At 29.8% G+C, this 18,158-nt stretch overlaps 1 protein-coding gene across 2 annotated transcripts in view; it reads left to right on the forward strand.

Annotated features, from left to right (window-relative positions):
- Nup153 (nucleoporin 153) overlaps positions 1 to 18,158 on the forward strand; it is a 58,423-nt gene that overhangs the window by 22,533 nt on the left and 17,732 nt on the right. For both annotated transcript variants that reach the window (XM_075372736.1, XM_075372737.1), the window contains exons 5-7: positions 2,364 to 2,494; positions 6,784 to 7,014; positions 9,271 to 9,482. In XM_075372736.1, coding sequence (XP_075228851.1) covers positions 2,364 to 2,494; positions 6,784 to 7,014; positions 9,271 to 9,482 — 574 coding nt within the window. The remainder of the gene's footprint in view (positions 1 to 2,363; positions 2,495 to 6,783; positions 7,015 to 9,270; positions 9,483 to 18,158) is intronic.

Genomic DNA, 18,158 nt, shown 5'->3' on the forward strand with positions numbered 1-18,158 from the left:
TATTGATGTTTCCCAGAAAAAAAACCCCTAAAACTGGAAGTAAAAGAGTGATTAGATGTAAACTATGTTAGTGGTAACTATTGAAAAATATATTCAGTAAAACAAAAACCAATAATTTTAAGTGAAATCTTTGAATTAGTACTGATAATTTTTTTTACATGTGTGAAGTTTAGCTAACCAAAGAAATGTGAAAGTTAGAGCCATTTTAATTTTTATTATGGATTTGTACATCATGTTACATACCAAATTGCACTTAGACTTTATGGTTTCTATATAGTTTATTTGTAACTTTTATTATTTTTAACAAAATAGGTTTCTTTCCTTTGTGTTAAAATATTTTTATTGTAAAGGTACATTTTTCCTGTGGTTTGTCCACATTAGAAAAAGTAAAACTAGAAATTTTAAAATCTCACATCACAATATTTATTGATAGCGAGACAGACAGTAATAATATAATGTTGAAACTGCTGATATAACCCCTGTTGTACATTGATTCAAATATATTATTCAGTTACTTTTATTTAGATTTAAATATGTATTTTTGCCATGTTAGATAAACAACACAATTAAGAGTAAATGCTTGGTTGCTTATGCAAATGAAAACAATATGTATTATCTACTAAGTAAAACTTTTTCTTATACAGTTATGTTTATTTTAGATGCTTGGTTAAACCGAGTTTCTACAGATGCTCAATTAAACTGCAGACATAAGTGTCCTTTGTTTTGCTGCGAAGTTGAGCAATTCTCAGGATTTTCCTCAATCATTTACTTGACAAATTCTCTTATAGTAAATTTCCCTTTTTTTGTAGTTATTTGCCATTTTCTTTTATTAGTTTTTTTTAAATTGACTGCATTCTTATTAGATTTCTCAATAATTTGTCACTTAAACCAAACCTGAGTAAATTGTTTAATTAGTCTAACCGTAGTGGAGGCAATAACTGTGATAAACCACTGAGTTACTGTGATGTGAATAAAATTGTGGCATGCATTAATTCAGTGTTGGTTGTAATTTTGGGAGGTTGAAGAGTTTAAAATCATTAAAAACATTGTTTTTTATAGTGCAGGTTAAGTTTTTTTTGCATGAAAATTCATTAAGTAAAGCTGGAATTGTTTAAAAGCTAAAGTAATCTAATGCTTATTGTTGCTTTTATGTATTTCCTGCTTTTATCTATTCATTGGTTTAAAGACAGTCTTCCCATCTGGAAACACTTACAGTAATTTTATCATATGTTCCAATATCAGCTGTGTGTATGTCCTTTTAATACAATCTTTAATTTTGTGAACAGTCAGAAATCACAGCAGTTTGTTTGGTGAATCAGAATGCCTAATTTGGTGATGGTTTTTTTTTCTCTTTGGCTTGACGCTCTCTGTTTATAGGGACAACCATGGCTTGGTGTATTCATCTTGATTGATGAATCGTCTACTTTTCAGGCCTGAATTCAGGTCTTTTCCTTAGAACAAAATCTTGTAATTTTTCTGTATTGAGTATTTCTCAACTTTAAAATTCATTTGATATTAATTGCACACTTAATTCACATCGGCCAAATCTGGCATTCTATTCACATCATATTTTTTTTTGATTGCCCACTTCAGGGATTGTCTTCACATCTGGCTTATTTGAATCTATTAAAATACTCAGACTTTGATGTTTTTGGAACGCCTAAATGGTGTAGTACGTTCAACAACTATGTCTCACTAATAGTTTTCAGTTTTCATACAAAATTTGATAATATACCTCTGAATTTTAGTTTATTTCAATATCAAAACTTTAAATACGATTATATACGATTAAATACTATATAAATACGATTATTTATGTGATTTCAATTAAATCATTACAGAGGTGACACTAGGTAGACCCATTCAGAGAAATTGTTCTATATCTTGGAGTGTATGAAGGTGTGAATAAAATTTCCTACCCAGTTGAATGTCAATTTTAAAATAGTTCTAATTACAATCATTGTTAATCATACTTGAGGTTTGTTCAGAATTTTATTTTTATATTGAATAATTGAAATATATAAATATTCTTATAGAAGAAATGTCAATTTGTATGAAAAAAAAAAATGTATATTAAAAATATAATATAAATATTATATTAAAAATATGTTTTAATCAGTTAATGCATTTTAGATTGTTCGCTAAAGGAGATGTTATTTTATCATGTTTTGTAACTTTTGTTGTCTTTTGTAATTAAAGATTATGGTTTATGTAGTTTCATAAAACACAATATTATCTTGTTTTTAATTATGATAATTTCATATTATGAAAACCTCATTGCTAATATAATTTTTGTTTTGTTTTCTGTATTATATTTATTATAATTTTGTTGAAAGATTATGATGGCACCTTAAAATTTACAGGTGGTAGAAGTGGAACCTCAGGGCTCAACAGGTCTTTATTTCCTGGTCGCAGTAGCTCAAAAATTGATCTTACCTCATTACACAGAAGACGACCATCATTTGATACCACAGCTTTTACAACATCTAGCAGGGTTAGTCCTTTTAACCAGTGAAATAATATAGAATGAACTACTATTATATTATGTGAATTATATATAATCAAACATATTTCTGTAAGTATTTGTAATAGTTTATATATGCATACATATTTGGAGTTGTGTATGTATATCATTAGCACAGCTATACTGGTACCATATTTTAATTAATAGCCCTCCAGACAAAAAATTCTAATTATTTTGTGAAACAATTCTAATTGTAAAACATAGAATAATTCTTATATTCATCAATAATTTGAAGTACGTTGGGAGTCAGAATAATTTGAGACGCTGTAGGTATGACAGTCTCTTAACTGTAATGTGGTACATCTAATTATGTTAGTACATTCACTTTTTTGTGCAAACCTCACATAATTATTTTTTCATTACATTTCTATAATTGAATGCTTCAATTTATGGAAGAACCAGATCTTAACTCAAAACTTTCAGATGTAGAGACCAAATACAAGTTGTATGAGGGCATGGAAGCTCTTACTTAAAACAAAAAATGCCTGCAAATGCCAGATAATATGTAAAATTGTAATTTCTATTAAATTTGAATTATGTGGAACGCTGACAATTTCATAAAATATGTGTGGTTGTATTTCAGATTATTAGTGACCAAGATAGTGGTATATATTATTAAAGTATTTACTTGCATTTTTTAATGTTGGTTCTTACAAATCAAAATTAAAAGCTTTCGATCCTGATGAGTTTTGCAGTCTGCCACTTTGCGGATCTTCAGTGGTTGTGCTAACTAACCTAAAACATCTCACTTTGTTCTCAACACAAGTTTTAGACACGTTAAGTTTAGTTGCTATTGATCAGTATGAGTTTGCCACACTTCTGTGCACTGGTAATTCACCACTAGGTTTCAGACATAGATGATTGTCCCATTTCTGCAGAATTTACTTTCAAAAAACAGTAAAAAGTGTAGCGTTATTTATAAATAACGGTCTGGCACAAAATCAAGATCACAAGAGAATATGCGTGCGGCTGATCCTTTACAAACAAAACACAAGAAAACAGCTATGCAGTCAGAACAGGTTTATAAAAACTGCAACAAATAGCAGCACTCATTTAAATTAATGCACAATTTTCATTATTTTAGTATTTTTATTTTTAATTATTTATTATGCAGTAACTGAATTATTTCAATCATGACTGAGGATGTGGGATTCTGTAAAAGTACTCTAATGAAAAATTAAGGTAAGATATTTCTTATCTCAATATTCTGTACTAGGTGGTTTTTAATAGAATTTAAATATAACAGTACAGCAAAATAATAGCGAAAGATTGTGCCATGATTCCAGGCAACAGTATTCTTAAATGATTTAATCTCTAGATATTCTTGGATGTTAAAAAAGCTATTCTTTCTGTTTAAAAATTAATGTATTTTTTCAGCCACATTTCAGATATTTTGATGTTAAAAAATTCATTTTTTGTAACTTGCTTTTGTTTTGTAGTTGAGTTTATTTACATTATTTTGTTCACAATTAAATTCTTATAAGATTTTATTTAAAAATTTTATGAATTTATTGTGGTATACACCACAATTTTTTGCATTCTAGCCCAGTTTTCTCAAAATCCACTGCAGGTACAGTTCTTAAACCTGTTGTATTCAATTTGTCAGATCAAAAGCCATAAGAAACCATCAAACTTACCCCTTAATTTGGGTCCCTAGAATTACAGTATTGCTTTATTTCACTCTTCACCCAGGAATCATGGCAAAATCTTTCACCAGTCGTAACTTGATAACGAAGTGGCATTTCTAGACCCTGCATGTGCGGATAAGATGAAGGAAAATTTTTGTAGCGTGTGAAAATGCTATGTCTGACTTGGATTTGAACCTGGGACTTGCAGATGAAGCGCCATGGAGGCCAGCGGGTTGTGTACTTTAGAATTATCGGTTCATTTTAGTAAACTGGAGATTCTTCACTATTTAATGACAAGTTGAAGAAAATTGTTTGTAATTTTTGAACTGTAAAAAAACTCGCCCCTTTTTGGCTATGTGAATGCAAATTTTGTTCAAACAAGTTTGAACATATATAATGCCAACTTACTCTCAAGAATCAGCACATTTGAACTGAAACATGTTTTCTCAGATAACTCATGAATGGTGACTGTGATAATTTTCCAGAATTGCTGCATATACAAGTTCAAAATTTTAAACCAGTTTTGTTCATGCATATTGTTCTAAAAATTTGTATTATTATTTTTTTCAACTTTATCAACATTTAGTGTAGGAAGGGAAGATGTGCACTACTTCTCAGTTCCTATAAAGTATTTGACAAAAAGTTTTCAATAACTGATGATAGTGTGAATTATTAGGGAGATGGGCTTGAAGAGCTTTGGTTGAGTAAACATTGTGAAGCTCTGCTTTTAAATCATTTTTTGGTTTTTGGAGTTTGTTTTGATAAGGGGGCGTGGATGTAAAAAAGTTAAATTTTTGGTCAAAAATCTTTTTTTTTCTTTATTATTTTCTGGTTAATTTGGCATAAAATTTATTATTGCAACCTTATTTTAATCACTGTGCATGTTGAAATATGACAATTCATATTTCTAAGCTAAACAATGAGTCAAAGTTATAATTGAAAAGCAACTATTGTACAAGTTTGAAAATTGAATTTTAATGTTTTTTTAGTTGTATTTATTATATACAGGTAATAATATTATATGCTTATAATGTGAAGTATTATTGGAGTGGTTAAGAGATAATTAGTTTAGGAGTTTCATTTCACAATAAACATTAGGTGACTGTAGTAAATTATCAGGAGCAGTTATAAACTAGCTACAAATTATTATAGTTTCGTTATCAGAAATAATTTGGACTATGCTTAAAATGTGCACAGAGCTGTTTGAGCAATTTATCTACATAAAATATTAACTGATGATGAGTCTGAATACTTTATTTTTCCCAGGGAGAGGATAGTTTGTGTCCATACAATCTAAGCCTTGTCACAGATTAACCACATCAGCACAAATATTCACTGCCAAAAATGGTTTTGTAATTTATAAAACTTGTTTTCATAGACCACATAACATTTGCTGAAAAAATGTCTTCATGGTAAGACAGAATCCCAAAGAAAGTTTCAGTTTGGGGAAGCTTGCAAAAACAATTTTTGTTAGTTATGATATAGTAAAAATGGATGTCTGGGATGCTGTTTTGACAATACAATGATTGCAATATAAACAAAGTCAAAGTTTTAAAGGAAATGCCAATCTCTGTGGCAGAGTGGTAGCATCTTGGCTTTTCATCCAGATATTCTGGGTTTAAATACTGATCAGGCTTGGCATCTTTCACATGCTACAAAATTCCATTTTCATATCCCACTCACAAGCTTTTCAAGCATATGTGGTGATATCATCAAGCAAAAAAAAAAGGTTGTAAAAATTCCGATAAAACTATTCAAGGTTTAAAAAGTATATTCATGATATAAGAATATTAGAAAGATGGATAAAGCAGTGCAAGATGTATACAAAGAAAGCAGAAAAGAGAAAAGAAGTGTGAAAAGGTAACCAACTTACTGGTTAAAGAAAAAGAAGAAAATTAAGATGATTCAGAATAATGGTACAGGTTGTCAGTAGTTACAGGTGGTGAGTAGTTTTACTTTTCATTTTCAGAGTTGTTAATTTAACATTTAATTTTCTGTAAATTAATCCTTTTCAGTTGTTTTTGCCTTTTGGTACAATTTTATCAAAAGTGGTATCAAAATTTGAGATATCTGAAATTTTGTTCAGACTAACTTCAATATCATCTCATCTATTGCAGTAATGCACTTCGTGATTTATAAGCTAATTAATAAGTTAAGACTAATCAAAATTTCAAAAACATGTATTTTAGGTAAAACTGGTTAGAATTTCTTTTAAAACTCCAGATCTTTAAAAAAAAAATCATTCATTTTATGATTATTTTTTTTTATGACTCTTTTACAAAATAGTAACTGAGAAAATTGTACCACAATATTAGTAATCTAACACACTGAGCATATGTACCTCTAACCTCCGTTAAGTTGTTAACAATAAGTTTATCATAGTAAAGTTTTCTTTGTAGCAATTAAGAATAAATAAACAAAATCAATAGTGTGAATTATCAAAATAATTAAAATAATTGGTCAGTTGCATTTCTGGTTGAGAGTTGATGCACATTTATTATATCTGCTGTATACAAAATGTAAAATGGTTATGTAAAGATAATAATAAATTGGTGTAGGTAGTGACTCACTAATGTCTGTAAAAAAATTCTAATAAAGCTGAATAACATCATCTCTATTTTTTATTTTTAGTTAACGCATATTTCGGTAAGTCCCAATGTGACATCTTCGCCATTCTACAGGGGTCGAACTATGTATGGAGGTGCTTCAGCATATAACTCCACATCATCGGGATTGTTTACTCAAACACCTCGACGATCTGGGATCACTGTTCGACCTGTTAATGTGAATACACCCACTGAACCTGCACTAAGTACAACGGCTAGAAAAATTTTGGATGCTCTTGAGCAGTTTTCAACTCCTGTAAGTTTTGGTTATTATCTTTAAATTTTGAGTTACATATATATATATATATATATATTTATATTTCACTTTCTTGCAGACACAATAACTGTTGTAATTTTGCGCCAATAACTTTCTAATTTATACATAAAATATAACAACCCAAAATCTCGGTCAACTTTGTTAATGGGCAAAATCAGCCCATGGGGGTGGAAAAGGGGCTTTTTTGAAAAAATAAAATATTGCTATAACTTTCTTAAGTAAAATATCGAATTTGTTTAAAGTGGTAATTAGTCCTCTAAACATTACATAAAACTTTTGTCTGAAACAATTATTGATATGACCAACCCTTACGGCAAGGCATGAACAAAATGTTACTAGAATTGCAAGAAGATGGGGCTTGCAGTATAAACACGTGAAACTTTTTTCACATGCAGCCATTGTCATATTGAGTAAATTTGAAGTTTTTCTTAACTTTAAAGTGGAAATAATTTTTTTTATCCCCTACTTAGCACCAGTGAAATCTACCTTCGCCTTCCAGTGTGCTAAAAGGGATTTTTTAAATATTATTGTAGAACATCTTATTTTATTTTAGAAATGTTCATGTATATAAAAAAAATTAAGCATGCCTGGGAAAATACACACACACACACACACACACACACACACACACACACACACACACACACACACACACACACACACACACACACACACACACACACACACACACACACACACACGCATGCACGCACGCACGCACGCACGCACGCACACACACACATATATATATATATATATATATATATACATATACATATACATACACATACACATACACACTATTGTTAGATATTCTGCAGTCCAAAATGGTTTAATCATCCATATCGCATCACAAAACATTATCCCATTAATGACATTATTTTTTAGTGAAATATGAAAAGGCTTGATCTTTATGTCTAGGTCATCCAGCAGAAAATAAAATTTTTGATTTAATCATGTAATTTAAAAAAATTACTGTTATCAGTTTTTGTCATCTAAGTGTGCCAAACCTAATTTTTTTTTGCAATATTTATTAATTATTTTAACATTTTGCTGTTCTGTGAATTTGGCAATTTTTTATTTTCATGTTTTTTTTTTTTACTTTTTTATGGTTAGCTAAAAGATCCCTACAGAAAAAAAATTAATTCAAATTATAACATATGTATACTTTTTGTAAAAATTAAAAATATATCTTCATGGTTTAATTTCTCATACAATTAGATCAGTGTGTGCTAAAATAGTGAAATTGATAAAAATTATGAATGAGAAAGAAGTATTGTAAAATAAGGAGTATCAAATAAGCATGGTTGGTACTGCTGTGCACAGCAAGGAAAGAGGTTTATGTGCTGCTGTTGAATATTTTATGTAAATATGTTATTTGTTTGTCAATGTAAATATGTTATTAGCACTGGTATTATATTGAAGTTTGTAGACTTTCAAATGGCTGTTCTTTTGAAGTATGTATAGATTTTGTTCTGTTTAATTTAGAATTCTTAAGTTTCTTTAACAGTCATTCTAGTATCATGTAGCTTGCACAGTACCAATATGATCTGATTGTGAAAATGTAAGCTTGCCCCTCAACAGGAATGAGAATATGCTTCTCACCTGTTTAAACCAACTTGAGAAAAAAAGGATGTTTTTTAAATGTGTGCTAGATGTTTTTTTTTTTTTTTTTTTTTTTTTTTTGATGATTTGTAAAGAAGTATATTAGTTCTGAATCCTAGTTTGTAAGTAGATTCTGTTTAAATAAAGAATTACATTGTCAATGTAGACAATTTGAAGATTTTTTTTTGTTGGTATTTGTTACATTGTAGTAGTGTATTTTAGCATTATATTCTGATATCCAAATACATATTTTTGCATTCCAGAGAATGAACCTCACATTTATAGTACTTATTTTTGTGGTTTTTCTGCATTCTTTTCTTATTTTTATCAAGATCCAGGTTTCTAGCTTTTTTTTAATTTTTTACTAACTGTTTTTCCCCCCATAAAAACAGTAGTTTTATAGGTCTAACCCTATTTTAAATAAAAGTAAAATAAAATAGCCATTTTAAATGATCTCATTTAAATTAAAATTTTTTATGGTCTTTGCCATGTGTTTGTAGTTAAATATTTCATTTCAAAAATCAAAATGTGGAATAGAAAAATTGTTATTTTGTACTGAAAAACTGAACTAAATTATCAATGCATTTCCTTTTTTCCCTTTTTGGCATGTTAAATTATTTATGGTTGTAGGTGGCTGATGCCAAGAGATTACCTATTGTGCCAGGCACAAAACGTAAGTTGGAACGATATGCAGAACTTAGTCTACCTACAACAACAGAACTCCTTCGTGTCAAGCGAAGAGAACGATTACAGAAGTCAACTTCAGCTGCAAGACAAGCATCTCTTTCAAGTTCTCATCAGTCCAGTAAATCATTTCAATCTGAATCAGCTTACCGAATTAGGTTAGTCTTTTAAGTATTTTTAATAGTACTATAGGTTATTCTTTTTAACTTGAGTTGTGTATAAAATAGATATTTTTTGATTCTGGTGATCTGTTTACTAGTTTATTAAATGTTCAGTTGTAATAAACATAGCAATTGTTGTCTTAGTCAAATCTCAATCAGTTGTTTTAACCGTATTTATAAAATGAGCTGGAGGTTTTCTACATTAGGAAAAAATGGAACTTGTTTTGTCAATATTCTTGTTTCTTTTTATTATTGTAAATATTGTATTGTTTTAAAAATTTAATACTATTGATAACTTTAGAAAGCAAACAGTAATTTATAATTTTATTATTATCTTTCGATGATAATGTAAAATCAAAATTGTTAAAAAAATGTTACTTATAACTTCGAGTTGTTGATTTGTATTTGTGTAGCTTCAACATTTGTTCAGAGTGTTTCAAATACCTAGTACTCAAGTAGATACTAAGCTCCAATTTAAAATTACTGTTGCAAAAGTTGATAAATTATCTTCCATTTTCTTAACATTTGACATAACATGTTCACAGATGTTGTTTCAGGACATGATATGGAATACCATCTGAACATTGACCATGATCTGTAAATCCTGTAGTGTCCTATGACTATTGGGATATAACTTATCTTTAACCATTTTATAGCAAACTGTTTAAAAATTCTAGTCCAGGAATATAGTGAGTCTGTATTTCACAGTTGAACAGGGATGTTAAGGATATATTTTACCAAATGACAGCATAATTTAGCAGTAAAATTAATACATGTTTAAGTAGATTCAAAAAGAAAAAAATGTTCAAAAACTATCTGTTAAAACCAGTAGAATCTAATTTTAGATGGACTCTTTTAATTGTTGTGCAGTCATGTGCTGGGGAATTAATAAGTAAATATAAATAAATGTATATGATAGTAAAAAGTAACCTTAAAGAAAAATAAATTTAAAATTGTCGGTTTAGCCAAAAAGGATGTGAAATTTTTAAAATTCTTTTATTAAGATTAATCCATCCTTTTAACCAGGAAGCAAGCATTTCAGACTGGTTTTTGGATAACTTTAAATCTCATATGAGATTTAAAGTTAACTCAAGATTTTCTTGAGTTAGTAAATGAGGCTCAGATGAACTGCTCAAAAGCTGAAAATGCTTTCAAAAGCTGTATCACAAGAATCTGTTTCTTTTTTCCTTACTTCCGTCAGACTCTGAGCTTTCTTCTTCTAATGTCACATGTTCTGGAGGCTTTGCTATGGGCAATTCTTTGCAGTGTGGAAGGCTTGTCTCATTGCAGATTGCAAGTTAGAGTACACCACTGTGTGTTTTGATTTTGACGTAATCCCTTAAATGTTAAGCAGAAATAATAATCAGAAGAGTGATCTTTGGGTTCCCTCCAAATCTTAGGGAGAGCAAAATGGCATGTGCCATGTGCCATTTTTCCATGCAGTGAGAAGCCTGGAACACGATAAACAACAGATAGGTGGGGCCCAGGCCCTTGTTTGGTCCCAGACTTTACACGTAAAATAAAGTTCATAGCATATTTTTACTAATGGAGTTAGGTTTCACCTTTGGGACTTGTCACTTCACCACGTACATAAGAAAAATTGTTAGGATGATTTTAACAAACTCTAGGCTTTTTGTAACTAACAACTAAATAAAAGAAAAAAATTGTAATTATGTAATTTGTTTTTGGTATTTTATAAACACAAATAGAAAATTTTTTTTGTAGTGCTCATAAATATTGTTTGTTTCACTTTGTTTTCCTGTCTTGTATTTATTTTTTTTATGTGTATTTATATATATATTCCTTTATGAATTCTTTGGTTTCTGCTGATTATGATTCAGATTTGATAGAAATAAGTAGCAATTAAAATGTGCATCTAGGTTTAGATTTGAGAATTTTTTATTTACCATTTTTGCCAATAATCTTTCTTTTTCTGGAACTGTTTTTTTTTCTTCACTAATATGAATCTAGCCCAGGATGTAGTAAAATAATAAAATATTTAGACAAGACTTGTCTTATTCACCAGGAGGTTTCTTGATAAAACTGTAATAATAATATTAATAAATGTTGTTGCTATTATCATGTTTCTGGGGTAAATAGTAAGTTTTACTCCTCCAGCATTTTCAGTCAGGCCACCTGTTTTGCTTATGTATTTTCAGTCAAAATCATTATTGAAAATGAAGTTCATGTTACCAGTATAAAGTAGATTTTATACATTTTTTGTTACCATCAATTTTTTTATTGTTACAACTGTGAACATTTACACATCTGTGTTTATTTGTACCATTGCCTGGGCCAGGTTATCAACAAATTATTCAGCAGGTTGAATTTTGTATTGGATATATTAGGATGGTTCTACCAACTCTATACCACAAATATTCCTTCGTTTAGTGTTTTGGGTACTGTATTCATTTCTTTCATCTATCTAGATTTAAAGAAAATAAAGCCTAATAGATGGTCACTTTTTGGTTTCTGAGTAAATAATTATGAAAAATGTGTTGATTTGTGATCTCTAAAATAATTGTATTATTTGAAAAATTAGGTTAAAACTATATATTGAATGAAATTGTACAATTTTTTTCTAATCATTTCATTCATTTTTAATGGGTAAAGTTTTAGTAAAGATACTTAATTAAAATATCTCCTAGGTGGTTATGTTGAAGATCAAAATTATATTTTTTTTATTCTTATGTAGTAAAAATTGTTATTTTTAAAATTGTTTGTTTTGTATTTTTTTAGCTGAAAGTCACTACATTAACATTTGTGTTTTGTTTTATATTGAGTGGTTTTTTGTTTGTTTTTTTTGTTTTTTTGTTTACTACACTGATGAAGTAGTAGAGACCCCTTATTCTAGTAGTAAATTTGAGCCTTATAGTAAACATAAATGTGGTGAATACCATAATAGGACTAAAATTAGTACAGGAATAAAAGAGATATCTTACTTAACTCTCGGAATTAATAAAAAAAATGTATACCATAAAGGATAATTTTAGTGTAATAATAATAATAATGAGGAATTTTACACTTTAAAGTAATTGTTGGGTCCTCAAAAATACTTGGATTCTTTTAATAATTTGTTTTGCAATGCTATGTAATAAATGATTATTATTTTTAAAAAATAACTTCTTTTTATAACAGTCATACATCTTTGGATTTTTAAATCTTCAAAATTTATGTGATAAAGATTTAAGAATCCAAACAGAAATTTCTAAATTACTACTGTGTAATAACTTTCTTTTAAAGCTGCAGAGATCACACAAATAAAAGTTACATCAGATAATGTGACTGTTAAATAATACTTTGCCTAATCTGCCTGTACTAAACTTAAGTACCAAGTGGACACCCACCTCTGTATGTGTGCATCACCCACTTGCTGAGAATAATTGGGTAAATAATAAGGTAAACTACTGCTTAAAATGCTTCTAAATTTTTTGAAAAATATTTCCAAAATAAAGTTGAAATGAGTTCAAGGTAAACACAAAAATTATATAAAATAAGCACAAAATAAGAAGAATTCTTAAAACTTTAATATTATTCTATAATCAAAATAAAAATAAAAGAAATGGAATCTTGCATTTGACAACCATGATGTGCATTCATATAAGATTATATGATGTGCATTTATTAATATAAAAAATCATCACACTGAGACTTCAACTGTTCTTGTTTGAATAAAAAATTCAGTTGAAATGTGATTTTTTTCTGTAAAAAAGGCATTAATGGCACCTCTTCCAGATTCCCTATTTAGTGCTAGTTGTTTCATTTTGGTATACCCCCTACATCCTACATCAACAATTTGTTTTACATACTCCAAACATTGCCTGCCTGCATAATTTTTTCCTTCTACCTGTCCCTCCAATATTAAAGCGACTATTCCAGGATACCTTAATGTGTCCTGTAAGTATGTCTCTTCTTTTAACTATATTTTTCCAAATGCTTCTTTTTTCATCAATTTACTGCAAAATCTCTTCATTTTTCACTTTATCCACAATCTGATTTTTAAAATTCTCCTATAGCATCACATTTCAAAAGCTTCTAATCTTTCGTCTCAGGTACTCCAATCATCCAAGTTTCTCTTTCATATAAATCTACACTCCAAACATATACTTTCAAAAATATTTTCCTGATGTTTAAATTAATTTTTGATGTAAACAAATTATATTTTTGACTGAAGGCTCATTTTGCCTGTGTTATTTGGCATTTTATATCGCTCCTGCTTTGTCGATCTTTAGTAATTCTATTTCCCAGATAACACAATTCTTCTACCACCATAATCTTTTTTTCCTATTTTTACATTCAGTGGTCCATCTTCATCATTTCTACTATTACTTTTGTTTTGTTTTTGTTTATTTTCATGCGGTAGTTCTTGTATAGGATTTCATCCATGCTGTTCATTGTTCCTTCTAAATCTTTTTTACTCTCAGCTAGAATTACTATATCATCAGCAAATTGTAGCATCTTTATCTTTTCACCTTGTACTGTTACTCTGGATCTTAATTGTTCTTTAACATAATTAACTGCTAGTTCTATATAAAGATTAAAAAGTAATGGTGATAGGGAACATCCTTGTCAGACTCCTTTTTTTATTACAGCTTCTTTCTTAAGTTCTTCAATTATTACTGATGGCCATTTGGTTCTTGTAAATTCTAGCAGTTGTTCTTCTATCTCTGTATTTGAACCCTAATTTTTTTAAAATGCTGAACATTTTATTCCAGTCTATGTTATCGAATGCCTTTTCTTTCTATAAATGCCAAGTATGTTGGTTTGATTTTCTTTAATCTTCCTTCTACTATTAAATTTGAATGCTAAAATTGCTTCCTTTGTCCTTATACTTTTCCTGAAACCAAATTGATCTTCTAACATTTCTTCCACTCTCCTTCAATTCTTCTGTACAGAATTCTAGTTATGATTTTCGATGCGTGAGTAGTTAAGCTAATTGTTCTATATTCTACACATTTATCTGCTCCTGCTTTCTTTGGTATCATGACTATAACAGTTTTTTTTTAAAGTCTTGACGGAACTTCTCCTTTTTCGTAAATATTACACACCAGTTTGTATAATCTATCTATCACTTCCTCACCTGCACTGTGCAGTAATTCTACAGGTATTCTGTCTATTCCAGGAGGCTTTCTGCCATTTAATGCTCTCCTTAATTCAGCTCTCAGTATTGTTTCTATCCTTACATCATCCTCTTCCTTCCTCTATAACACAATTTTCTAATTCATTTCCTCCTTATAATTCTTCAATGTATTCCATTCACCTCTCAACCTTTCCTGTCGTATTATAAATCTGTGTATCGTATTTATTAATCTGTGTTAAATTTGTTTAACACATTATTAGATTTTAATTTATGTACCAAAAAATTTTCCTTAATTTTCCCGTACAGTCCAATTATTTTACCAATGTTCATTTCTCTTTCCACTTCTGAACATTTTTTTTAATCCACTCTTCTTTAGCTAGTTTGCACTTCCTGTTATAGTATGTCTTAATTGTCGATAGTTTCTTTGACTTTCTTCATCACTAGCATTCTTATATTTTCTACGTTCATCCATCAGCTGCAATATATCATCTGAAATCCAAGGTTTTCTACCAGTTCTCTTTGTTCCACCTAAGTTCGCTTCTGCTGATTTAAGAATTTCCTTTTTAACATTCTCCCATTCTTCTTCTGCATTTTCTACCTTATCTTTTTTACTCAGACCTCTTGCAATGTCCTCAAAAATCTTCTTTACCTCCTCTTCCTCAAGCTTCTCTAAATTCCACCGTTTCATCTGACACCTTTTCTTCAGGATTTTTATACCTCAATCTACATTTCATTATCACTAAATTATGGTCGCTATCAATGTCTGCTCCAGGGTAAGCCTTGCAGTCGATTAGTTGATTTCTAAATCTTTGCTTAACTATGATATAATCTATTTGATACCTTTCAGTATCATCTAATATTTTCCATAAGTTTTTTTTAAACTGGGTCAATTACCAATATTGTAATAATATTGTCAATTACCATATTGTACTTCGTGCAAAACTCTATAAGTCGGTCCCCTCTTTTATTCCTTTTGCCCAGCCCATGTTCACCCACAGTATTTTCTTCCTTGCCTTTTACAATTCTTGCATTTCAGTCTCCAAGTATTATTAAATTTTTATCCTTCTTTGTGTTTAATTGTTTTGTCAATTTCTTCATATACACTCAACCTCATCATCATCTAGGGCACTTGTAGGCATATTAAACAATCATTGTCGGCTTAGGTTTTGATTTAATCCTTATTACAATGATTCTATTGCTGAGCATTTTGAAATACTCCACCCTCTTTCCTATCTTCTTGTTTATTACGAAACCTGCTCCTGCCTGCCCTTTATTTGTAGCTGTGTTAATTATTCTAAAATCACCTGACCAAAAGTCTTTTTCCTCTTCCCACGAACCTTGCTAATTCCTACTACATCTACATTTAATCTATCCATTTCCATCTTTAAATTTTCTAACCTACCAACCTTTTTTTTAGACTTCTAACATTCCACGCTTCGACTCGTAGAATGTTATTTTTTTTATTTTTTCGTGACCCCTTCCTTACTAGTCCCCACCTGAAGATCCGAACAGGGGATATAACCTCTGGAATATTTACCAAGGAAGGCGCCATTGTTTTCCATTGCTTTCAGTTGCGCAGTACTCAGAAGATTGATTGATGTTGATATGGCCATTTAAGTCCTCCTGACCTACATACAACCTTAACAGTTGCTGCCCTCTTTCAGGAATCATTCCTTAGTCTGGCTTTCAACAGATAACCTCTCTGATATGGTTGCATCTTCAGTCCAGCTACTCTGTATCACAGAGCACTCAAACCCTTCCTAACCATCAGCAAGGTCTCATGATTCATAGAGGGAGGGACAAGTAATAAATTATTTAAAATTTCCCTAAATTATAGCTAAATATTGAAATCATTGAGGGTTGAAAATATTGGAAGCAAATAAAAAATTATGTCAAATTACCCTATTTATGATTTATCATTCATTTTATGACCAAATAGAAAATAATTTTCAAAATTATTTAGCTTATTTCAATTTTTTAACATGTTATTTAATTGTTGATCCAAGCTGTTTTCAGTTCATTAACTTCCTCATAGATATATAATATCAATGTAGTGTACAAATAAAAACTCATGTCTTATGTCATATTTTAGTTATAATTAAAATTTATATCGATATTTTTAACAACCGTGGATTTTGAGATTATTAATGACTAATCTATAACCCAAAGGTAGGAGATGCGTGCTGTAGAGGGCAGCTTCTGTGCTATAGTCTTACCACCTAACCTTGGCTTTTAATGGTATTTTTCTTCCTCAGGATCGTTTTTCTTCTTCAGTGTTTAGCCATATAGGCTGAATATAAATAGACCCCCTCAGCCTGTAATAGATACATGCCAGAAGTATATTTATCATATGACAGGAAGAACTATATTAACTGTTTTATTAAGAGAATTGTGGGATTTTTAGCCCACACTTGCAATAATAGAAACATAAGAAATCCATTTCTTCCAGCTTGCCTTTCTTGTTAGATACTCTTTAACTGTAAACCTGAAGAAATTTACAAAAAAATACTGGTTTTGGCTACATGTCTACAGGTAATGATGGCAGCTTCAACTTTGACATGAAATTATACTCTTTTCAAACATTTTTATATTTTGCTATTTAACATTTTCTCAGATTGTGCATGGATTCTTCCAAAAGCAATCTGCAAATCCTCTTTGTATGGGCATATCAAAATAGCCTGCCATACATCACCCTCACTATATCCACATAATAATATAGGTGAAGTTTGACCTGTACTCTTATTACCTAACCGATAATTGAATTTTCTGTGGTTTTTGAGATGAGGTGCTTTTGTCAGCAGACGATCCATGGCTATCCATCTTTTAGGTTATTTCAATGGATGGAATGATATGATGTGTAAACCTAATAATGCCTAGCAATTATTACATCATATTTGGTTGCTACTTATATACACTTAATATGAGAAAACCTTAAGATCAATTGGGAAACACCCTGAAAAAACACACAGCAACATCAGGCAGGGTATGATAGGCTCTACAAACCTAAAATAACCATTATTCTTTACACAGATAGTAAAATTTTGATATAACTAATTACAGTTGACTTCTCAGCTGTAATCTATGCATTATACTACAGTACCAGTTCTGAAAATCCACACAGTACAGTGTTTGTGCAATAGCTGTAAATTACAATTTTTACAGCATAGTAGGTTGAAGAAATTTGATTCTCACCCTCTCCCACCCTGTAACATTTGTAGTGAGTGACCTTAGCTACTTTCAAAAATTCTAATGTAAAAATCTTATTTAGTAAGTTTAAAAAATCTGACAAATTTTACTTTTTTAATATTAAAAGCATATTTTTATGTTATTTTGTTGCTTATTTTTCTTATTGCCACTGGAAATTTTAAATACATAAACTCTGAAAAGCAGCGCTAATTGCTTAAAGGTTTCATTAAAATTCTTTTGTTGAATTATTTTGAATTAAATATTTGCCATTTTATGGTTGCTAAGTAGCATATGCTTAAAAACATGAGCCAGGCCTAACTTGAAGACCTCCCGTAAAAAGTGGCAAAAGAAAATTTGTTTTTTTGCTAAGGAAAATTTTATTCAGAGTTTGATTAGGTGAATGTAAA

The sequence above is a fragment of the Lycorma delicatula genome, chromosome 8 (assembly GCF_047948215.1).
Source record: "Lycorma delicatula isolate Av1 chromosome 8, ASM4794821v1, whole genome shotgun sequence".
In the NCBI taxonomy this organism is placed as follows: Eukaryota; Metazoa; Arthropoda; class Insecta; order Hemiptera; family Fulgoridae; genus Lycorma; species Lycorma delicatula.